Genomic DNA, 25,888 nt, shown 5'->3' on the forward strand with positions numbered 1-25,888 from the left:
CAAAACCATTCTTCCACGAGAAATTCCATAATTTGGCGTTTTGTTAATGGTGGTGGAAAACACTTCCTCAGGCGCTGCTCCAGAATCTCCTATAAGTGTTCAATTGGGTTGAGATCTGGTGATTGAGATGGCCATGTCATATGGTTTACATTGTTTTCATGCTCATCAAATCATTCAGTGACCACTCGTGCCCTGTGGATGGGGGCATTGTCATCCTATGGGGCCATGGTAGCCAAAATAATGGCCAAAATACAGGCCTGCAAAGAAAAAGGCAAAACACTGACTCACCTTTAAAAACATGTTTTATTTAAGAAAGATTAAAACCTTCAGAAGAATCACACAAAGGGAATGGACAAGTACATATACGGCACACGTGTCAAACATTCCACAGAGGGCCGAGTGTCTGCAAGTTTTCGCTCCTCCCTTGTACTTGATTGATGAATTAAGGCTACTAATTAGTAAATAACTCCCCTCACGTGGTTGTCTAGGTCAAAAATCCGCAGACACTCTAGGACCTCCATGGAATGAGTTTGACACCCCTGATATAGGGCCTTGAAACTCAACTCTGGACCTCGAAGCCAGTGGCCACTGCTTGTTTTCATTGTCCCCCTCCGGACTGATTTAGACCTGGAACACCAGGTGGGTGCAATTTATTTTAAGATAGAACAGAAACCGAGTTTGAAGGCCCTATTTGAACTTGTCCATTCCCTTAGTGTGATTATTCTGATGAAGGCCATTGTAGGCCGAAACATTTATCTTTTAACCTTGCTTAAATAACAAATATTTTTATGGTGAGCGAGTGTTGCGCCTTTTCCTTTGCAACGACGATTCCATTTTTTGGTTGCACCTCGACTTACGTTGGTTGAGCACACTCTACTTCTTTCCAAAATACATGACCCTAAGCATTATGGGATGCTAATTGCTTAATTAACTCAGCAACAACGCTTGTGTGAAAGCACCTACTTTCAATATACATTATATCCCTCAGCGTTTCCATTATTTTGGCAGTTACCCTGTATTTGCAGGATCAGAACAACAGACAGGATGTGTGTTGTTAGGGACCATTCATTTGATACTACACACAGTACACTTTTTGGGGGCAAATCCAATTATGCAGTGTCCATCTACAAATGTGTATATGGAAATAAATTGCAGTGTCTCATTTCCTGAGCCTACTCCCTGGAATAACGTGATGTGAATGTTCCACAATGCAAGGGGATAGGGTAGTGGTGTTTTTGACATCCTGCCATAGGGATCACCTGTGGGTTATGCTTGGCCAGCTCCTCTATCTTGTGCCAGACCTCCTCACGCTCCTTCAGCTTGCACTTCTCTCTGAAAACACATCAGCAACAAAAACTACGGAGTTGGAGCCAACCAGGAAATCAGCTGGCTTGGCATTTTACTGTGCTTTGAGGGAGAGGATCAATAGTTCCAGATGGGAATAAAGGAAGGTGCTGATTTACTAGAAGACTGTGCAGATGTCCTCTTTGAACATGCCCAGTGAACTCACTTCTGTTTCTCAGCCTTGTACTGTTGGGTGCAGTCATCAAACAGCTTCTGGTTCATCTCCATGAAGAGCTTCAGGGCGTTGTAGATCAGCCCATGGATTGTCCTGAAGAGAGGAAGGGCATGTAACACAATGTAATATGTGCAAGTTAACATACAATGAATCATTGAAATGCATATTTCAGAGAGTGTTGTACATCAAATGTTTTGATGGATTATATTCAAAAGGATCCAGCGTCCTATTTTCAGGGGGAGAAAAATATTTCTGCACTATTGCAAATTGTATTTTTTTTTCATTACAACAATTCATTGGTTTCTTCTCTCAAATGTGAACCCAGGGTCCTAATAGCCAGGCTTGTTTTGGATGCACGCAAGTTCAGCAGGAGCATTGATCTTTCAATTGACTTTGCTGCAGGGGTCGTACTTGTTCCAGTGGCTCTTGGAGTTCTTGTAGAGAGCAGGGAACATGATGGGGAGGATCTTGGCTGCGTTGTCGCTGATCAGGCTCATAATGTACTCGTTGTTCCAGTAGTACAGCGCCCTCTCTGCCACCTTGAGAGCACAACACAGGAGGCAATCAGAGACAATATACCCCTTGTCATCTACCAAAGCGGTCTTCTTCTATTGTGGGTATTGTATAGTTCCTGTTCATGACAGAATATCGCACTCGATTCTAATACTAATTACTTTCAATTGACATGACAAGTTATTTTTCCTTCCTGAAGGCAATTTTATATTCTGTTATGTTTGGGCCAGTGAAGCAGAATGAGTAAACACAGCAGTGTGAGTGAGCTTGAGGCAGGCGTAGTGTACCTGGAAGTGTGGACTGGACACACACTTGGCCAGCTGTCTGAACAGCGGCTCCATGATCTTGACGAACTCAGAGGGCTCGATGACGTCCAGGATCTCCTCCAGCTCGTTGAGGAACATCACCTCTTTGGGGCTGTGGGTCTTAGGCCAGAACTTCAGCAGGCCAATGATCACCTCAGGGTCAAATCATTAACACAAAATTAACATTCAACGCCCACAACAGCAAAAATCTATGTTTTTGCACCTCCACTGAACATTTTCATAATCCATATATTTTATCTAGTTTGGATTTTTTTTTTTTTATCTAACCATTAATAAATTGTATAATTGCGTGATATGATTGCATTTTGCAACCCCACTCCCCCGTCGCACCAAGATTAATGGTTTTGACCACTAAAGTTTTGCTCCACTACACGCTCCACTGCTTTGATTGGTGCAGCTAGAAATCACAAGTGTCTGTCCTATAATGAAAAAGGCACTCGTGAAAAATTATTCAAGGAACTTGTTTATCTGTTTTGTTGTGCTGTCGTTACATTTGTATTGGTGTTTTAGTGTTTAGTGTCCGATGCATTCAGGGTGTTGATATCATTTGCGGCGTACATCATGAGCAAAGTCATTGTAGCCTATCATTTCACTTCACCTGTGAGAACCAAGAGCACGGGCTGACTTGGCTTTGACGTACCGCAGCAGAAAAGCTTATCAACAGCCCAACATAAGGTTTTCACCGTGGCCAATACAACGTTGAAAAATACATCTCTAGCCCAAACCGTTCAATAGGTATCCATATTGCCGGAGTTTCATCTTATTCTTTCTAACAATTTCTAATGCTTATGACAAATTCAGCTCCAGAACCAACCATAGCCTAGCCAGCTGGTTCATTTTTTGAATATGTGTAGTAAAAAATTAGCTAGCTAGATAAGGTTAGCATTCTAGCTAGCTTCAGTGACTGTCAGTGCCCTATTTGTTGTTGTTTCTCCACTCCACGTGGAAATCACCACGACGTTCCCACCCCCAATTCATGAATATGTATGTATTAGGAGCCTACGTCATTCTTCTGAGGTGGAACCAAATCCAAGCATTTCCGCTCTAGGACAGGAATTACGTCAAAATAGGGGCGGCAACTTCCTCTAGAGGGCGCCTTTCACTGTGTGATGAGTATTAATATACACTGCTCAAAAAAATAAAGGGAACACTTAAACAACACAATGTAACTCCAAGTCAATCACACTTCTGTGAAATCAAACTGTCCACTTAGGAAGCAACACTGATTGACAATAAATTTCACATGCTTTTGTGCAAATGGAATAGACAAAAGGTGGAAATTATAGGCAAGTAGCAAGACACCCCCAAAAAAAGGAGTGATTCTGCAGGTGGTGACCACAGACCACTTCTCAGTTCCTATGCTTCCTGGCTGATGTTTTGGTCACTTTTGAATGCTGGCGGTGCTCTCACTCTAGTGGTAGCATGAGACGGAGTCTACAACCCACACAAGTGGCTCAGGTAGTGCAGTTCATCCAGGATGGCACATCAATGCGAGCTGTGGCAAAAAGGTTTGCTGTGTCTGTCAGCGTAGTGTCCAGAGCATGGAGGCGCTACCAGGAGACAGGCCAGTACATCAGGAGACGTGGAGGAGGCCGTAGGAGGGCAACAACCCTAGCAGCATGACCGCTATCTCCGCCTTTGTGCAAGGAGGTGCACTGCCAGCGCCCTGCAAAATGACCTCCAGCAGGCCACACATGTGCATGTGTCTGCTCAAACGGTCAGAAGCAGACTCCATGAGGGTGGTATGAGGGCCCGACGTCCACCGGTGGGGGTTGTGCTTACAGCCCAACACCGTGCAGGATGTTTGGCATTTGCCAGAGAACACCAAGATTGGCAAATTCGCCACTGGCGCCCTGTGCTCTTCACAGATGAAAACAGGTTCACACTGAGCACATGTGACAGACGTGACAGAGTCTGGAGACGCCGTGGAGAACGTTCTGCTGCCTGCAACATCCTCCAGCATGACTGGTTTGGCAATGGGTCAGTCATGGTGTGGGGTGGCATTTCTTTGTGGGGCCGCACAGCCCTCCATGTGCTCGCCAGAGGTAGCCTGACTGCCAATAGGTACCGAGATGAGATCCTCAGACCCCTTGTGAGACCATATGCTGACACATGCACATTTGTGGCCTGCTGGAGGTCATTTTGCAGGGCTCTGGCAGTGCACCTCCTTGCACAAAGGCGGAGGTAGCGGTCCTGCTGCTGGGTTGTTGCCCTCCTACGGCCTCCTCCACGTCTCCTGATGTACTGGCCTGTCTCCTGGTAGCGCCTCCATGCTCTGGACACTACGCTGACAGACACAGCAAACCTTTTTGCCACAGCTCGCATTGATGTGCCATCTTGGATGAACTGCACTACCTGAGCCACTTGTGTGGGTTGTAGACTCCGTCTCATGCTACCACTAGAGTGAGAGCACCGCCAGCATTCAAAAGTGACCAAAACATCAGCCAGGAAGCATAGGAACTGAGAAGTGGTCTGTGGTCACCACCTGCAGAATCACTCCTTTTTTGGGGGTGTCTTGCTAATTGCCTATAATTTCCATCTTTTGTCTATTCCATTTGCACAACAGCATGTGACATTTATTGTCAATCAGTGTTGCTTCCTAAGTGGACAGTTTGATTTCACAGAAGTGTGATTGACTTGGAGTTACATTGTGTTGTTTAAGTGTTCCCTTTATTTTTTTGAGCAGTGTATATATATATATATATATATATATATATATATATATATATATATATATATATATATATATATATATATATATATATATATATATATATATATATATATATATATATATACACACACACATACATACATACATACATATACACATACATACATACATACATACACATATATATATATGCCAAACTCACCGGTTCAGTTAGACTGCTGTCCTTTTCCAAGAACTGCACAACGCAATATGCCAGCTGTGGGGAGACAAAGAGAGAGACAAGTCATATGAGTAAGAGCATATCAGCAGGAACTTAAATGAGAGGCACGTCTGACCCTCATGCTGTGTGGGGGGGCCTTTCAGAGCACTACGATACCTGGGGGTGGTAGACGCTGAGCGACTTCACTTTGTGAAGCGGCAGCAGCCCTCGAATCAGGAACATTTTGTGCTCCTCTTTCAATGGCAGGGCAAAGCCGTTGATTATGCTGGGGATAAGGGACAAGGGAAGATTTGTTTTAGATGAATGGTAAAAGAGAATGTGTTGAGGGGATAGTACACTGTGCAGTGTGCACTCACCTTCCTAAGATTTCTAAAAGCTCTGCGATTCCATTGTGATGCTCCGTTTCATATATAAACCTGCAATATGAGACCAGACCAAGATCAACTATCGATTACATTACACAGATAACAGATATACTGACACATCTTCTTACATACATCAAACACAACCTCAACATTTGACAACCTTGCAGTTTTTTCTTTGTTGTGGTTACATATCTATCAACCAAGAACAGACAGACTCACTCAATCACACTCTGTGAATAGATTTCAATGGCGAGAGATGTAGCTGCTTGCAAGACAGACGCATAGAAACAGAATAACTAGAACGGGCATCTCCCCAATCAAGTCAGCATCCTGTGTTAGGTGGACCGGCAGCCACATTGGGTGTACCTGTAATTCTATTTCTATGGACAGACATAACTGGTGTAAAAGCCATATCTCACCTGTAGAATATGTTGTTGATCTGTCTGCGGATGTAGGCCCGGAGGCCCAGGAACTTGCCATAGATCCTGTGGAGGATGGTCTTCAGGAAGTCCCGCTCCCTGGGGTCTTCACTGTCAAACAGCTCCAGGAGCTGTGGGGGTGGAGGAGGGACATGATCAGGCATATGCATTCAAGAAACCAGCACTACTCAATACAATAGATACAAATGGGACACTTGCAATTGTAGAGGCAAAACATTTTTCAATCAGGCAAAGGTAGAAAATATACTATTCGTCAGACAAATAGTCCATTCACTGATACACAAAAATGTTCCTGAACATGTTGAACATAGTTTTAAGTGGTGCGGTGAAGACAAAATTACACTGCCATGCGATTTGATAGAGGCTGGGTTTTGCCATAACATAATGCAAGGTCATGTGTGTTTGGAGCCCAGAACAGCACTCAGAAAGTGAGTAGTTTGACTCAAGTCCTTAACATTCATTCCCAGCAGCGGTGGATGCGAAGCATCATGTGGTCAGATGGAGCAGAGTGATCCCTGCTAATTCCCTCTCAGCTCTCATGTCTCTCTACTGTGTGGGTGGGAGACGGAAGCTGGCCAAGGTATGAGTGAAGACACACACACACACAGCATAATTCCCAACTGCCTGGGCGCCAGGATATTACACATACTGCCAATTAAATATTTCAACAGCTCAGCAGTTACAGGGAGTGCAGCTTGTTTTGTTGGAGGAGGAGATGGATACTTACAGACAGTACAAACTTTTGGTCAATGTATTTTTTAGCGACATTGGGCTGGAAATCAGGAGACTCCAGGAATCGTAAGAAGAATTCATACACCAGCTAGAGGGAAGAAAAATAAGATATTTAGATAAAAGGTTGGTGTGATTTGAGGCTGAAAATACTGAAGGGGGGAAAAAACTAGTATCATCTAAATTTCAAATGTAAGAAAAGATTCACGCTTACACTCACATGTGCACGCACACACAAGTTACCTGTAGGTGTGGCCAGGCAGCCTCCAGTGTGGGCTCGTCCTCCTCTGGGTCAAACTCAGCCCCCGTGGGGTTGGAGGATGGTGGTAGGGTCCTGAACAAGTTGATTGAAAACTGAACAGGGCAGAGGAGAGATGTCAATCAACATGGCAACAATCAACAACGCTAAAGCTGCCATCCGATTGTAAATGTTAGGAAAACACAGCACAGCCCAACCCATCTGATAATCTGATACCACACAAAAGGAACGACTTTCATAAGATCAGAGCACAGTGTGCCCTGGCCTCCTCTGCCTACCAATGAGAAAGGCCCTAGTAAGGGCAGTTTATAAGGTAACCCTGCTAACTCTTGTTTAAAGGCTGTTTAGGTTAGCCCTGCTAACACTGCCACTGGGAGAGCTGCAGTTGAGCAGCATCCCTCTGCCTGCATCCCTGCAGCTGACGCAACGCAACGCTTCCCCAGCACCTGCTTCTTGTCTCGGCCTGAGGCTGCCGCAGCACAGAGCCCCTTGGCACTGAGGAGAGAGAGAGAGGCTGGAAATAGCCTGCCTGGCTCCACAGCTCCATCGCCCAATCTCAGCCTCATTACAGAACACTGGGAGAGGGAGAGACGGCAGCAGAAAGGGAACAGGAGGTGGTAGTTTTGAAAGAGGGACAGTAATGGACAGCGGGGAAGGGAAAGATATACAGTGGGATGGGGAGAGAGAAAGGAGGGGCGAGGGAGACAGAAAGGGAGGACGTAGGAGGAAGAGAGGAAGAAGGGGGAACAATATACAGAGGGGGAGATCCACATGAGGCCAGTGTTGTGGTGCACGGCCAACAATTCAGAAATGCTCAAAGGAAGAGCAGATGTATGGGCTATAATTTGTAATGGATAATTGCTCAACATTTACCAGTGCACGCTTATTACTCGTTGAGGACGATGCTCAAATTTGTGACAAGCGGAGGTGGAGAGAATGACCCAGGGGGAGGAGAGAGGGAGGGAGTACCTCAGAGGGGAGGAGAGAGGGAGAGTATGACAGAGGGGAGGAGGGACAGAATTCCCCAGGGGGGAGAGAGGGAGAATACGACAGGGGGAGGAGAGAGGGAGAATACCCCAGGAAGTAAGATAGAGGGGGAAGAGAAAGGCAGATAATAGCCGAGGGGGGAATAGAGAGGGAGAGACTTAAAGGCTTCCAGGGGGATTTGGCTCGATCTGACTTATCACTGACATAAATAACGACCTTTGGGTGCTCCTCAAGGGTTTGATGCTGATTCTCTCCCCCTACCGTGCTGGGTGGAATCCTGAGCCAGGCCAAGCCGAAGTCATTATTGAACACAGAGTCAGGATGTGGCATACTGAGGTGACCTTCCCCTGAACATGGTGATTAAATACAGGCCCAAAACCTTCAACACTTTGTCAGGGTTTATGTACAGTAGCTGCATGTATCTATTTTTACCATGATGACACCCTCTGGGTAGATGGACTCGGTGACCACATCGCGGTTGTGCGTGATGTACTCCACCATCTCATTCAAACCGGCACGCTTCACCTCCTTGTACTTCAGGTCGCTCAGAGGGTCCGTGACAAAGTCAAAGAGCACACAGCACTGCCGCAGCTTCTGCACAAACAGCTCCTCCCGGTCAATAAGGGGCGCATCTGAGGAGGAGAAAGGATGGGAAGATCAATGATATGCTGTATGTCTAGATCAGGGCTCTCCAACCATGTTCCTGGAGAGCTACCTTCCTATAGGTTTTAACTCCAACCATGTTCCTGGAGAGCTACCTTCCTATAGGTTTTAACTCCAACCCTGTTCCTGGAGAGCTACCTTCCTATAGGTTTTAACTCCGACCCTGTTCCTGGGGAGCTACCTTCCTATAGGTTTTAACTCCAACCCTGTTCCTGGAGAGATACCTTTCTATAGGTTTTAACTCCAACCCTGTTCCTGGAGAGATACCTTCCTATAGGTTTTAACTCCAACCCTGTTCCTGGAGAGATACCTTCCTATAGGTTTTAACTCCAACCCTGTTCCTGGAGAGATACCTTCCTATAGGTTTTAACTCCAACCCTGTTCCTGGAGAGCTTTATTTATTTTTATTTCACCTTTATTTAACAAGGTAAGCTAGTTGAGAACAAGTTCTCATTTACAACTGCGACCTGGCCAAGATAAAGCAAAGCAGTTTGACACATACAACAACAGAGTTACACATGGAATAAACAAACATACAGTCAATAATACAGTAGAAAAAGTCTATATACAGTGTGTGCAAATGGGGTAAGATACGGGAGGTAAGGCAATAAATAGGCCAAGGTGGTAAAGTAATTACAATATACCAATTAAACACTGGAGTGATAGATGTGCAGAAGATGAATGTGCAAGTAGAGATACTGGGGTGCAAAGGAGCAAGATAAATAAATAAATACAGTATGGGGATGAGGTAGTTTGGGCTATTTACAGATGGGCTATGTACAGGTGCAGTGATCTGTGGGCTGCTCTGACAGCTGGTGCTTAAAGCTAGTGAGGGAGATATGAGTCTCCAGCTTCAGTGATTTTTGCAGTTTGTTCCAGTCATTGGCAGCAGAGAACTGGAAGGAAAGACGGCCAAAGAGGAATTGGCTTTCGGGGTGACCAGCGAGATACCTTCCTATAGGTTTTTGCTCCAACCCTGTTCCTGGAGAGCTACATCCCTGTAGGTTTTCGCTCCAAACCGAATCTAGCTAGTTGAGAAGCTGAATCCGGTTAGTTACAACTGGGGTTGGCGCAAAAACCTACAGAGGGTAGCTCTCCAGGAACGGGGTTGGAGAACCCTGGGCTAGATAGTGATTCATAACTTCAGAAAACATCATATACATCATACTACTGTCATTTTGTCATCCCACCATTTTGTGTCCAAGGCTAACATTGGGGATAAAGTGTGAGACTCATACAGATTCATACACCTCCATTCATAGACCTCCACGTTATTTACCCTGGCTCAATTGTACTCGTAGAGTTGTGAAACCCTGCTATTCCACACAGCTAGCTACTGTTTTACAATTCAGACTCCCTTATGCAACTAGGCTTTCATGAAAATACAGCACCCCTCCTCCTCTTTTCCTGGACAATGAACATCAAGGTCTCCTGTACTTGTCAGCCCCCTCACGGAACTGAGGAAAATGGCATGACACTGTGGCATGGAGGCATGCAGACTCCACCTCACACACAGGTTTATAGGTGCTTCGGAACCTCCAGGACCGGAATTGAACAGCCTTGATCTAGTGTGTTGTTGCTTGTTGCGTAATGTTTAAGCACACTTGGCGTGAGTGCTTTACTATCATGTCAGCTTAAATGAATAGGATTTACATGAATGACCCATTTCAAAGGGTCAGAACATGTTTGGATGTGAGCTATATTGTAGTGCGTTTAAGGACGTTGATTGCGTTGGGATAAAATATCATTTTTCAATTTGCATTGTGGGATAAGACCATGCAATCGAGTGGGTATGAGAAACACTTGAAACAAAGGAGGATTATGGGCAAGGACATAGACTGTTTTAAGCTGTTTTTCCAAGAACACAAGGAACTGAATAAGAGGGAGAGGCTGAAATCTGGGGCACAGACAACAGTCCCAATACTACTACACTTGAGAAGAGCCTTAGAGAGTGGCACATAGATTTCTCAATTGTACTGGGCAATACAAGTACCAATACATGAGAAACTGGCTTTAAATTGCCAAGACTTGGTATCAAAGGTTATAAAACATGTTTATATATATATATATATACACAACACCAGTCGGTAACAGGATCTATTTTACTATAAAAGTAGGGGGTCTAAGTTGCGAATTGTGTGTATACTGGAGGGATGATTGCATACATTTTTCAAATGAACTGCCATTATGCCAACATTCTATTCAAACAATGCAGTCAATCCACAGCCATAGATACACTGGCTGAAATCAGTTGATTTGTATTTATTACTCTTCCTGGGGTCCAAGCACATTAAGGCACTTGCATCACACATAAAACAAAAGATAAAACAGTACATCATACATTATTACACCACTACATATCTACATTACAAAATGTATAATACCACCATACAACAATATTACAATGTACGTGTATATACAGTGAGTGTGCGTATGTGTGTGTCTGTAACTGTGTGTGTTTCTCTTCACAGTCCCTGCTGTTCCATAAATTGTATTTTTATCTGTTTGAAAAAATCTGATTCTACTGCTTGCATCAGTTACTTGATGTGGAATAGAGTTCCATGTAGTCATGGCTCTATGTAGTACTGTGCGCCTCCCATAGTCTGTTCTGTTCTTGGGGATTGTGAAGAAACCTCTGGTGGGATGTCTTGTGGGGTATGCATGGGTGTCTGAGCTGTGTGCTAGCAGTTTAAACAGACAGCTTGGTGCATTCAGCATGTCAACACTTTTTGTTTTTGCTTACAAAAACAAGTAGTGAGGAAGTTAATCTCTCCTCCACTTTGAGCCATGAAAGACTGACAGGCATATTATTAACGTTAGCTCTACATGTGATGATAGGACTTAGACAAGTTGTAAATGCAACAAGTATTGTAAATGTATCATATAATAACTCACAGCTTTCTAAGAAAACAAACATTTAGACATGTATGGTCTGTTTACATATATTGTAGAGGCTATTTATACAGAAAATGGGTGTAAAACCAGTATACACTGTATTTATAATTATATGACAATATTTTAGGTTGACAATTCTATTACACAATTTCTGAAATATCCCATGCCTTACTTTGATTTTCCTGCATAAGTATAATCAGGATTATGCCTCTACTGCCATTCATTCCAATTAGACGGGTTTGGATTTCTCCCTGACCAATATGGCTGACATTTTCACCCCATTATGGAACCTTTAGGGTTTATGACATAACCCCTCTAGTAAATTAAAAGGATCTCTATGTATTGTCCCATCTTCTCCACTGACCAGACCAGGACCTCCCGGTCAATACAGCCTGCCCCAACCGACACAAAACAGACACTTTGACACCATACAGTCAAATATCTCACAAGGGGTCCATTTCATTATCTCAATGTTGTCACACTCCCCACAAATCACCCTGGTATGTGACAGTTTCTCTGGGGGAAGCTCGCATGCACTTACACAGACTACTGCAGGGGTAGGCAATTTGACTCAGCCACGGGATGATTTTGCGGAACATTATAATAATATACAGTGAGGTCCGAAATTATTGATACCCCTGAGAAAGATGAGAAATAACGACGGTCTAAAATAAATAATCAAAATACTGAGCAATATTGTATGCAAAAAATAGGGAAATTATATTATTTTATAATAATACCAATTGCTCAGAGAAAGAGATTTTGTTTAACAAGTAATATCTGTTATTGGTAATGGTGAGAGGTTAGCATGTCTTGGGGATATGATATTTGACCCTCTGTAACTTTCTCAATCATCATTATTCACGGCTCATTCAGGATTAAATGTAATCACAATAGCATCCACGTTAATGTAGAAGTGTTAATGTAGAATGTATTTACAATGAAAGTAACTCTAAAATGGCACAATCATGTTATTTACCATCAATTTCTATTGGACACAACATAATCTGAAACACAACCTAAACAAACTGCAAATGCAACCAAAATATTTGCAGAGTCACAAGTTTGATGTAGTCATAAACTTTTGACAACTTTATTTCCATTAATATTTAAAGGTGTCAATCATTTTGACCCCTGCTGTTGAGAAAAAAATGTGTATTACCTGTTTAACAAAATCTCTTTCTCTGAGCAATTGTATTAGTATAAAATAATATAATTTCACCCCCAAAAAATTGGACAGCTCAGTATTTTCTTTATCAAGAGTGTCAATAATTTTATGCCCCACTGTGTATTATGAATAATTTGTACACTGCAAATTGACCACAACTAAGCCCAATAAGAGATTGTACTTGAAAACAACTATAATGTATTACCTCATTTCTACCAGCATGTCACATGTGCAACCAGAAGGGGGGGAAAAAACTCTAGACCACCTTTGTCTCCACACACAGAGACGCATACAAAGCTCTCCATCACCCTTCATTTGGCAAATCTGACCATAATTCTATTCTCCTGATTCCTGCTTACAAGCAAAAACTAAAGCAGGAAGTACCAGTGACTCGCTCAATACGGAAGTGGTCAGATGACGCGGATGATATGCTACAGGACTGTTTTGCTAACACAGACTGGAATATGTCCCGGGATTCATCCAATGGCATTGAGGAGTATACCACCTCAGTCACCGGCTTCATCAAGAAGCGCATCAACAAAGTCGTCCCTACAGTGACCGTACGTACATTTCCCAACCAGAAGCCATGGATTACAGGCAACATCCGCACCGAGCTAAAGGCTAGAGCTGCTGCTTTCAAGGAGCGGGACACTAACCTGGACGCTAATAAGAAATCCCGCTATGGCCTCAGACAAACCATCAGACAGACAAAGCTTCAATAAAGGACCAAGATTGAATCCTACTACACCGGCTCTGATACTCGTCGGATGTGGCAGGACTTGAAAAATATTACGGACTACAAAGGGAAACCCAACCATGAGCAGCTCAGTGATGAGAGCCTACCAGACGAGCTAAATGCCTTTTATGCTCACTTCGAGGCAAGAAACACTGAAGGATGCATGAGGACCAGCTGTTCTGGACGACTGTGATCACTCTCTCCGTAGCTGATGTGAGCAAGACCTTTAAACAGGTCAACATTCACAAAGCCGCGGGGCCAGAAGGATTACCAGGACATGTAAGCATGCGCGGACCAACTGGCAAGTTTCTTCACTGACATTTTCAACCTCTCTGTCACGTTGGTATAATGGATCGGGAGACAGGCGCAGGAATGCGTAATAGGGGTTTTTATTTCCCAAATTACAGCGTGCCGTGTAAAGGCACGGGGACGAAGACCAAACAAACACGTATACAAAGTACAGGGTAGAAACTCAAAACAAAAGATTGGGTAGTACCTCGAATAAATACACACTCGCACAATGAATATCACATGGGACGAGACCCGTAATCCTCTGCCCAATATACGTGGCACAAAAGCCAAAACATAGCACAGGTACTCACACGACCAACGGCCATTGGAACAATAATAGACAGGACAATGGTGAACAAAGGGCACACTTATACAATTACTAATCAAATAAGAATAGGGACAAGGTCTGCGTAATGACAGTTCCGGAGGGATCCGTGACACTATCCCTGACCGAGTCTGTAACACCTATATGTTATAAACAGACTACCATAGTCCCTGTGCCCAAGAAAGCAAAGGTAACCTGCCTAAATGATTACCGCCCCGTAGCACTCACGTCAGTAGCCATTAAGTGCTTTGAAAGGCTGGTCATGGCTCACATCAACGACATCATGCCGGAAACACTAGACCCACTCCAATTTGCATACCTCCTCAACAGATCCAAAGATGATGCGATCTCAATTGCACTCCACACTGCCCTTTCACATCTGGACAAAAGGAACACCTATGTGAGAATGCTGTTCATTGACCTCAGCTCACCGTTCAACGCCATAGTGCCCACAAAGCTCATCACTAAGCTAAGGACCCTGGGACTAAACACCTCCCTCTGCAACTGGATCCTGGACTTCCTGACGGGCCGCCTCCAGGTGGTAAGGGTAGGCAACAACACATCTGCCACGCTGATCCTCAACACTGGGGCCCCTCAGGGGTGCGTGCTTAGTCCCCTCCTGTACTCCCTATTCACCCACGACTGCGTGGCAAAGCACGACTCCAACATCATCATTAAGTTTGCTGATGACAAAATAGTGGTAGGCCTGATCACCGACAACGATGTGACAGCCGATAAGGAGGTGATCAGAGACCTGGCAGTGTGGTGCCAGGACAACAACCTCTTCCTCAATGTGAGCAAGACAAAGGAGCTGATCGTGGGCAATAGGATGCTCTTGATAGTGCAGCTGTTCGAACAGGCCCCCATTACCATCGACAGGGCTGAAGCAGAGCGGGTGGAGAGTTTCAAGTTCCTTGGTGTCCACAGCACCAACAAACTATCATGGTCCAAACACACCAAGACCATTGTGAAGAGGGCAAGACAACACATTTCCCCCCTCAGAAGACTGAAAAGATTTGGCCAGATACTAAAAAAGTTCTACAGCTGCAACATCGAGAGCATCCTGACCGATTGCATCACCGCCTAGTATGGCAACTGCTTGGCATCTGACCATAAGGCGCTACAGAGGGTAGTGCGTACGACCCAGTACATCACTGGGGCCAAGCTTCCTGACATCCAGGACCTATTTACTAGGTGGTGTCAAAGGAAGGCCCAAAACATTGTCATAGACTCCAGTCACCCAAGTCATTGACTGTTCTCTCTGCTACCGCACGGCAAGCAGTACCGGAGCGCCAAGTCTAGGACCAAAAGGCTGCTTAACAGCCTCTACCCCCAAGCCATAAGGCTGCTGAACAATTCATCAAATGGCCACCGGACTATTTACATTGACCCTCCCCACCTCTGTGTTTTTACACTGCTGCTACTCGCTGTTTATTATCTATGCATAGTCACTTTACAAATTACCTTAACTAACCTGTAACCCTGCACATTGACTCAGTACCCGTACCCCCTGTATAAAGCCCCGTTATTGTTATGTAATTTTCATGTGTTACTTTATGATTCAATAATTTTTTTTAAACTTTTGTTTATTTAATAAATATTTCCTTAACTCTTTTTCTTGAACTGCATTGTTGGTTAAGGGCTTGTCAGTAAGCATTTCACGGTAAGGTTTACTACACCTGTTGTATTCGGCACATGTGACAAATAAAATTTGATTTGATTTCAAGATCACATCTCTTTTTATATTTTGGGGAATACTTGGAAACAAATTTCCAAGATTAAACACATTTTTTGCTGAATTCCTGGTGATTTTTCAGTCTTTTTTGACCCAAAAAATTAAATCCTACAAAAACAACAAAATAAACTTTTCACTTGCGGAGGACTTGTGGCATAGGCACATCCTCCTACATAAGATTATATAATACGAGTGCCCAATAACAAGCCGTTAAACTGAGTAGCTATGAGGCTCAAGACAACAAAGAATGTCTCTGTCTACTCTAGTCTATAGCAATGAGAACAAATGGTGGGTTAGAGTGGAAGGGGATTCTGCACACTACGGGTTTGGCACTTGACTACTTATGTCTGCCACTATTCCACTAGGAACGTAAGCTGCTTAGTGGTATAATCACAGCAAACAAAATCACTACGCTATACTGCTGACCTCAGTCTTCCTCCTACCCCTCCTCCTCACAACCGCTGGCTCCATTTTAAAGCATTTCACTCCAGGCCAGGGCCACGGAATCTATGACACAAAGCTAGATTATATAATTTCAAATTCGTTTTTTTTTTGTGATGGAGGATGAATCATCCAAGGAGGCCAGCCGCATGTGACAACAGGCGGAGGCTCCCTATTGGCCCGAAGGACTAGTAGAGTGGCTGCATATGACTTGCATGCGATGAAGTGATGCGAGACCAGTTACAAAACAGCACAACTATCATCAGGCCTCACACAGATGGAGAAAGGCTTGAACGGAGACAGAATTTGTTCAATGTGCCCAACGTGTGATAGTGCCTATGGGAGATATATAATAGGGGAGAGTGGGATAAGTTAAGCCAAAGGGGTAAGTTTAGCCACCCTTGTTTCTAGGAAACCATACACAAAATGTATCTTTTTACCAAATATTTACGAAGCGGTCATAATTTCATGGAGTCTGTGAAGGAAGCAAATTAGGTATATAAAAAAACGGATTTTCACGAAGTCAAATTAATTGATTGTGTTAGTGGTTTCATGATGCTTGTATCTAGACCAAATTAGATCATTTAAACATCGTTCTATACAGCAATTGGGGTCTCTATAAGCTTCGATATGAGGTCCTAAACCTAGCAGGAAATTGCATCCTTGTAGCTGTGTGGGCTAATATAGTCAAAATGTTTGCCTTGGGGTAAATTGAGCCAATGGCTGAGCCAATGGCAAGTTGAGCAAATTGAAGCATTTTCTTCCCAGGTGTAATGCAAGGCATTATCGCTGGTAAATGACGTATGTTAAATGTTAAACGTGTTTTAAAAAGGTAAAAAGTGTTTGTTAGGTGTTAAGTCTGTGTTAAAAGATGCTTAAAATGATTAAAAAGGCAAAAAAAAGCGATTGAGATTGTGTTGAATTGTGTTTGGGAAATAAACAGACATGGTTTTAAAATGTAGTGGTAATACTTAATTCAGTACAGAAACTTGTAGGCAGCTTAATTTACCTTGTCCCGCGGCTCAACTTACCCTGTTTTCAAAACTGTAATGTTTACATGGATTCTGATTATTTCTAGGGATACACAACATCCTGAAATATATGTAGATATCTGTATTAGAAATGATACTATATTTCTCTTGACAGAGTGATGTTGAATGTAAAACATGTCTCAACTTACCCCACTCTCCCCTACTGTATTCTAAATTAAAAAGAGAAAAGAGTCACAAAAGGCTGGCATTCTGGCTACATCTATCCTCTCTCCTTATATACTAGAAGGCTGTTTTATACCGAAGGGCAGCAGTCATCCATAAAAACAAAACAGACCGTATGAGTCCCAGTTCTAAGCAGATTCAAGCAGAGACATCTGTACACCTGACCTACTAAGACTCAGTGCTCCCGCTGCACCCTCCTGAGAGCACGGGGGAGGACACCACTGCATACATCACTCACTCTTACAATACAGCAGCAAGTGCTCCTATATCTATTAGTACACCTTACTGATACCAAAGCATATCTCAAAGTTTCCATCAGACTATAGGTTGGACATTTTCTATAGAAAACATGACCTTCTCAGGAAAAAGGTTTACTGAAGATGAATTGGAATCCATATAGCCTTCACTTAGCTAAGAGCAATCTGTTGGACAGTATTGTGCATCTATGCTTTATAAGCCCACTTACTTGTAGATCCTATATTGAAAAAGATCACCAGTGGCCTCACGGAATCTGATATCTATCTGACTTGACTTGAAATACTTAGGGAGTGCCAAAAGAGTGGAGTTCCTTACGAGAACTAATCAATAATCATGTACCCAAGCATATGGAGCAGAACATCAACATCCTTCCTCTAAGCACAGCAGAATCAGACGAGCCGTGTACAACATAGCTAAATAACATTCAACCCTCTGTACTATCAGTTCAGTTCTGCTGGTCAAAAACAACATCTTGGCAATAAAATGTGCCCAAGGCCTTTCAGTAGGGCTGTCATGAGACCAAGCCTCCACCCTAAGGACCAAGAATTCCCCACTTCCCTGGAGTAAGATATACTCTCATATACACAGACTTCTATTATCTCCAATAGATATCAAATAAAAAAATTAATAAAAGGATATAAATAAAAGACTGTCTTGGCAAGTTTGAACACGGAAAGAGCACTACAGTTCTGGACATTTTTGTAGAGAGGTAAATCCTTTTGAATTCAATCACTTTTTGACAGCACCCCTTTTGATTTGAACAAAACCTTCCATACGCATTTGCCCATTGTAAAAGTGCTCTTTTTGGACCTGAATGTCAAAACATTCAGAGAATAAAGGTGATAAAAGTTGAGCCATTTTGCATACCCCACCATACCATGAGACATCCATGTCTTCATCACTGGAAAATATAAACGTTTGAGATTGATATCATTTAAAAGCTTACAAGCTTGCTCTTGAATACAGAGTGGGTGTCATAACTTGGCTGATAAATGGACTAAAACGAGAATAAAATAGAAATGTAGACTTTCAAATGGTACCACAAAAGGAGTTCCACACACCAAAGAATGTTGACTTAAATGGGAACATCTGTTAATTGAATTTATATGGTCATCAGTGGCGTGTCCAGGGGGTGGCACACGGCCCCCCAGAAATCTGATTGGCCACTCCAGCGGCCCCCCAGAAATTCTGAGATCTGATAGGTCGTCTCTGAATATATTGACAATTTTGACCAAGACGGGCCCCGACAGCAAGACTCATCATTGGTTTGAATGCAGAAGACACATTTCGTTTGAATGCATTCAGTTGTGCAACTGACTAGGTATCCCTCTTTCCCTTTTATCAATCTCACTGGAGAACGCATCTGAGCAAGCGAAACAGCACCCCTCTGTCTTAGTATGTGTAGCCCATGTATCTGATGCTGTCTGGCCAAAAAGAGTACGACATGTTTGCTTCGCTCGGATGCTTTCTTTGGTGAAATAGATTCAGCCTCTTGCGAATTGAAAGACAATTAAGAAACAAGGATAGACATGAACAAAAAACCCTCTATAAGTTTGTTTACTTTTTAATTGTAACATTTTTGGGGGGAAGCCAAGCTTTATTTGGCATCCATGAATACATTACCCTTATGGTGTTTGTAATAGATGTCCCTATTCATTCAAATTGTGGGTGCACAGTGCACTGTTCAGATGCTGGACTTGAGTAGAAGAGCGTGCACAAGTTAACCTACTTTTTGAAGTGATTTGTTCAGACAATCAGATGAAAACATCATGACTGGTTGTGTTCATGACACATTAAAAAGGTCATATGTTTTTACAGTTAAATTACATGTCTTTACTATAAAGCAAGTAAAAAAGTTCACATAGGAGGTCCTGTAAAAAAAGTGATGGTATAATTCACACTCTGGATGGCATTTTCAAGTGAATGTACTCCTTATGCTTAATACCCTCATATAAAATCCTGACCTTGAAGGCAAACATTGTTTTTTTTATTTACTTATGATTTATTTGAACAGGTAAATTTACCAAACCTAAGCTGAAGTATTTGATGCGTTGAACTATCATAATTACACTACCGTTCAAAAGTTTGGGGTCACTTATAAATGTCCTTGTTCTTGAAAGAATTTTTTTTTTTTTTTTTGTCTATTAAAATTACATCAAATTGATCAGAAATACAGTGTGGACATTGTTAATGTTGTAAAATACTATTGTAGCTAGAAACGGCTGATTTTTTAATGGAATATCTACATACAGAGCCCCATTATCAGCAACCATCACTCCTGTGTTCCAAAGGCACGTTGTGTTAGCTAATCCAAGTTTATCATTTTAAAAGGCGAATTGATCAGTAGAAAACTCTTTTGCAATTATGTTAGCACAGCTGAAAACTGTTGTTCTTATTAAAGAAGCAATAAAACTGGCCTTCTTGAGACTAGTTGAGAATCTGGAGCATCAGCATTTGTGGGTTCGATTACAGGCTCAAAATGGCCAGAAACAAAGACCTGTCTTCTAAAACTTGTCAGTCTATTCTTGTTCTGAGAAATGAAGGCTTATTCCATGCGAGAAATTGCTAAGAGACTGAAGATCTCGTACAACGCGGTGTACTACTCCCTTCACAGAACAGCGCAAACTGGCACTAACAAGAATAGAAAGAGCAGTGGGAGGCCCCGGTGCACAACTGAGCAAGAGGACAAGTACATTAGTGTGTCTAGTTTGAGAAACAGATGCCTCACAGGTCCTCAACTGGAAGCTTCATTAAATAGTACCCGCAAAACACCAGCCTCAACATTGAAGAGGCGACTCCGGGATGCTGGCCTTCTAGGCAGAGTTCCTCTGTCCAGTGTGTGTTCTTTTACCCATATTAATATTTTGTTTTTATTGGCCCGTCTGAGATATGGCTTTACTTTGCAACTCTGCCTAGAAGGCCAGCATCCTGGAGTCGCCTCTTCACTGTTGACGCTGAGACTGGTGTTCTGCGGGTACTATTTAATGAAGCTGCCAGTTGAGGACTTGTGAGGCGCCTGTTTCTCAAACTAGACTTGTGAGGCGTCTGTTTCTCAAACTAGACTTGTGAGGCGTCTGTTTCTCAAACTAGACACCACTACCAGACCATGGTGTTTACCTACGGAATAGCAAGAGGAACTGCCCCTCCCTACCTTCAGGCTATGCTCAAACCCTACACCCCAACCCGAGCACTCCATGCAGGTCTCTTGGCTCTCCCACCATTACAGGAGGGCAGCTCTCGCTCAGCCCAGTTCAAGCTCTTCTCTGTCCTGGCACCCCAATGGTGCACCAGCTTCCCCTTGAAGCTAGGACAGAGTCCCTGCCCATCTTCCAAAAGCATCTGAAATCCTGCCTGTTCAAAGAGTATCTTAAAAGGTGGATTGATTTATGACTATCCAATCTACTCATCACTTTTAGGAATAGTAGGCTATCTTTTAGTCTGAAAATGTGATGATAAATGCATGCAATACTTTATCATAAAGGTGATTTTTTCCCCATGATTTATTTATTTGTCTTCCCCTAACTTAGCATTTCCCAAACTATGGGTCACGACCAATGTTCCCTCCCATTTTTTTTGCACTGAGCGGAAAACTTGAACGAGAGTATTTTGTGTTCACATTCAGTGAACACTGAGGCTGTGCTCTTACCGTTTTAGACAGTAGCCAATAGGCTATTGTGGCTATTTGAGCATAATGTAGGCCTACCAACTAAACCAATGGCGCAAATCCCATAACATCACATGGAAATAGATGTTGATTTCTATGATGTAGTCTACAGTAGCCTATATGTGGTGTTCAATGCAGGCCCACATTGCATGAGACTTTTAAAAACGTTTTTACATCATGAAGGGCTTGATATTAACAAATTATTTTTTACTTGGTGTGCGCGGCAGTCCAGGAGGAACATTGGTCGCAACTCCATGACGGGTCGCCCGATTTGAAAATAGAGTCGCGAGAGAAACTCAGAAATAAAACATTTGCTCCTGGTTAATAGAAACGGGGTTACGTCAGTAACATCTGTTAGCCGCTAGATGTGGTTGTAATAAACAGAGCGGTTTCTGTTTTCTTCATACACGTGGCTCTATCTTTTAAACGGTTTCAGCAAAAAAAAATATTATGACACCATCACTGACAGATAAGACTAAGTAACAAGTATGTGTCTTCTGTTCCCTCTACAATACCCACAAGCCGCACATGACTCACTAGAAGTGGACAAGACCAGGCACTAATTCTGACTGGGGGAAAAAGAACATCATCAATGATGGATGTTCTTTTCTACACAGAAAACATTATAGAATTATTGCCTGATGATATTTTGAACTTCCCAATACTTTTCTGATGCATCAGTCACTTCAAACCATACTTCCGTCAGATTGAAATATTGTCAAAGGTACTGTCAGACTGATTTTGTAATAGATTGTCATAGCCCCAGTTAAAAAAAGTAAACATTAGCCGTTGATTACATCACTTTTTTTTTACTTGGTGGGGTCACATATTTTTTTAAATATCAAAATGGGAACCCCTGCCCTAACTCGAAACTCACCCACCACCTATAGATGTGACCTTTGACCTATATGGGCTGAGGTCTCAAGTGCTCTGAGCAAACATTATGTATCTGCAGCATGGATCAGTTACTGCATCATCAGTTATCCTAGTTCACGACCTATTCTTTCACAGCCCACATTTATAATGCACTCAAAGTGGCTAGCTAAAACAACCAATAGGACCGTATAATTCATTCTCCGCATGCATTTGCGTCTGAGAGGTTCAAATCCATATGGCAAGTAGCGATCTACGTCTAAACATACGAAATATTAGCAGTTACAATCCATCTTAGTCTAAAGCACTTGAACACTTCGCAGCACACAGTGCAAGCAATGGGGTTAATCCCATTTCCCAGGATATTCCAATTTGAACATTCCCGGAAAAAGCGAGCTGCTGCGGAGGTCGACGGGTCACCTACCCAAGACACTCGGCCAAATGTGCTGATCACAAGCGGATAGTGCTAGAGAGAGGGAGTGTATGTAAGGCCATGTGTAACACAGCCTCAAGCACTAGACCGAAACGTACAGCAGCGCAGTGCCACTGGACAATATGACTGTCTGTTGGGAGAGAAATAGTCCTCACAGCTGACAAACACTGACCTTTCTCTGTGAGATCACCGTCATAACACTGCAGTGTAAAGCAGATGTTTGCGATCAATAAAATCAAATCAATAGAGTTTATGAAGGGCTAAAGAAGTTCACACTAACTAGTAACTACAGCAACACAGCCTCAACAGTATATGCATTATACTCAGCTCTTTGACTACAGCTAGGAGTTTACTCCTACGGCCATTGGCCTTATGAATACAGGGAAGAGGATGAGGTAGGTTAATCTGTCGTGACTAGTTTTATTGTCTTTTGCTTGTCATTACATGGGATGATGATGATGATGGTGATTTTGACGACGATGTAAATGAGCATTTGGATGTTTTGCTTTTGGTCAGCATGTTTTTTTAATGAGGATGTTGACGTGATGTTTCTGAGAATGTGATAGCGCACTTTACCTACCTACTATTGCTACTGCTAATGTTGATCATAGTATTGATGCCTGCCAACCCATGACTGATGCACAAGCATTGTATGTACTACCTTTGTATTCGGTATCATGGGGATTCATGTGGGTTTTTTATGTTTTCACATCTCATGCGCTTCTTGCTACAAAACCAATTGCCCTCTGGGACACATACCTTTGAAGCTTGAGTCAAGAAGCATGTGATAGATGTTGACAGCAGAGTGTGTGCGGAACTGGGAAAGGGCTTCAGTCATGTCTGAACAACAAATCTCAGAAGTAGAGGTTTCCATCCAATTTGAGAGATTTTCATGCAAATATTATAAATCTGCATCGAAAAATATGTGCATTTCCCCACCAGAGGTGTTTCCATCAAACTGACTTTGTTGCGGATGGAAGGATGTGCGTGAGGACGTGGTGCACATTGAAACAACTTTTGCGCTTAGGTTTTCATGTACCGGATAAAAAAAACATGAGTTGAATGTGTTTCCATTGCATTTTTCATGCTACTGATAAATGGCAAACTTGCCGACGCAAATAGATCCCACCATGTCGAACAAACAAATTGTCTGTCAACATGTATTAAATTGTACTGACATTTCCTGTTTCCATCAAACTTTTTTTTTTTTTTTTTAGACGCCATAAGAAACAAGCATCTACTACAAACGACACCTATGAATTTTGGTATGGCAGAAAACCTATTTATTTCCCTAAAGCCTGTGCACTTGGTCTATATGCTGTTAAACAGACGCTTTTTATGTTCGATTTTGGCATTTATCTTCTAGAACTATAATCATAATTTACCAAAATATGCAAATCCTCCAGGTACAGTATGTCAAAAAGCCTGAATTGCAGGGTGAATGTGAGGAGGAGGCTGTGCCTAATCTGCCTGCATGGTGTGTTATGGCAAGGTTTTTCTGTCCTACTTAGTGAAGACACTTGCACTGCTGATCCAATTACTGCCAGTGATCCGTCTGCTCTGCCTCTCTGCCTGGCCAGACAAGGGGAGACTCGATGAGAGCCCAGAGCAACAACAGGAGGGACAGGCCGAGAGAGAGAGAGAGAATGAGAGAGAGAAGGAAAGGGATGTGGTGGTCACTGAGAACCTGGGTATTACAGTATCTTTTGTGCCAGATCCTTGAACGTAATAAGTACCCACGCAATAAAGGCAATTGGGCATCCATTTTCATTTCTACACATTTTATCAAGACCATACCTGATGAGTCATACGAATAACAAGGCATTTCTGTACCTTGAATCGCATTGTATTAGAATAATAATAATAATGTCAAAGTATAATTATGTTTTTGTACTAAAATACAAAATGAAAAGCTGAAATGTCTTGAGTCAATAAGTGTTCAACCCCTTTTTTATTGCAAGCCTAATTAGTTCAGGGGTAAAAATGTGCTTAACAAGTCACAATAAGTTGCATGGACTCACTCTGAGTGCAATAACAGTGTTTAATGTTATTTTTGAATGACTACCTCATCTCTGTACCCCACACATACAATTATCTGTAAGGTCCCTCAGTCGAGCAGTGAATTTCAAACAGATTCAACAACAAAGACCAGGGAGGTTTTCCAATGCCTCGCAAAGAAGGGCACATATTGATAGATGGATTCTGTATAAATACACCAAGTCACTACAAAGATACAGACTTCCTTCATAACTCAGTTGCCTGAGAGGAAGGAAAATGCTCACAGATTTCACCATGAGGCCACTCCACAATAGGAACCTAAATTACACAGTGAAAAGAAGGAAGCCTGTACAGAATACAAATATTCCAAAACATGTACTCAAGTAAAACTGTAAAAAATGTGGCAAATATGTCCTGAATACAAAGTGTTATGTTTGGGGAAAATCCAACACAACACATCCCTGAGTACCACTCTTCATATTTTTAAGCATGGTGGTGGCTGCATCATGTTATGGGTATGTTTGTCATTGGCAAGGACTAGAGTTATTTAGGATAAAAAGAAACGAAATAGAGTTAAGCACAGGCAAAATCCTAGTGGAAAATCTGTTTCAGTCTGCTTTCCACCAGACACTGGGAGACAAATTTACCTTTCAGTAGGACAATAACCTAAAACACAAGGCCAAATATACACAAAGTGTTCAAAACATTAGAAACACCTTCCTAATGTTGACTTGCAACGCCTTTTGCCCTCAATCGGGGCATGGACTCTACAAGATGTCAAAAGCGTTCCACAAGGATGCTGGCCCATGTTGACTCCAATGCTTCCCACAGTTGTGTCAAGTTGGCTGGATGTCCTTTGGGTGGTGGACCATTTTTGATACACACAGGAAACTGTTGAGCGCCTGGCACCTACTACCATACCCCATTTAAAGGAACTTAAATATTTTGTCTTGCCCATTCACCTTCTAAATGGCACACATACACAATCCATGTCTCAAGGCTTAAAAATCCTTCTTTAACCTGTCTCCTACCCTTCATCTACACTAATTGAAGTGGATTTAACAAGTGACATCAATAAGAGATCACCTGGATTCACCTGGTCAGTCTATGTCATGGAAAGAGCAGGTGTTCCTAACTCAGTGTACACTGGAGTTGCTTACCA

General features: G+C 42.6%; 1 protein-coding gene across 2 annotated transcripts in view; it reads right to left on the reverse strand.

Annotated features, from left to right (window-relative positions):
• LOC129836225 (serine/threonine-protein phosphatase 2A 56 kDa regulatory subunit delta isoform-like) overlaps nt 1–25,888 on the reverse strand; it is a 46,255-nt gene that overhangs the window by 3,790 nt on the left and 16,577 nt on the right. For both annotated transcript variants that reach the window (XM_055902095.1, XM_055902097.1), the window contains exons 4-14: nt 8,465–8,664; nt 7,030–7,140; nt 6,785–6,877; nt 6,037–6,167; nt 5,609–5,668; nt 5,409–5,517; nt 5,235–5,288; nt 2,320–2,490; nt 1,931–2,058; nt 1,511–1,612; nt 1,260–1,332 (exon numbers count right to left, since the gene is read on the reverse strand). In XM_055902095.1, coding sequence (XP_055758070.1) covers nt 1,260–1,332; nt 1,511–1,612; nt 1,931–2,058; nt 2,320–2,490; nt 5,235–5,288; nt 5,409–5,517; nt 5,609–5,668; nt 6,037–6,167; nt 6,785–6,877; nt 7,030–7,140; nt 8,465–8,664 — 1,232 coding nt within the window. The remainder of the gene's footprint in view (nt 1–1,259; nt 1,333–1,510; nt 1,613–1,930; nt 2,059–2,319; nt 2,491–5,234; nt 5,289–5,408; nt 5,518–5,608; nt 5,669–6,036; nt 6,168–6,784; nt 6,878–7,029; nt 7,141–8,464; nt 8,665–25,888) is intronic.

This window comes from Salvelinus fontinalis, chromosome 37 (genome assembly GCF_029448725.1).
Source record: "Salvelinus fontinalis isolate EN_2023a chromosome 37, ASM2944872v1, whole genome shotgun sequence".
Lineage (NCBI taxonomy): Eukaryota > Metazoa > Chordata > Actinopteri > Salmoniformes > Salmonidae > Salvelinus > Salvelinus fontinalis.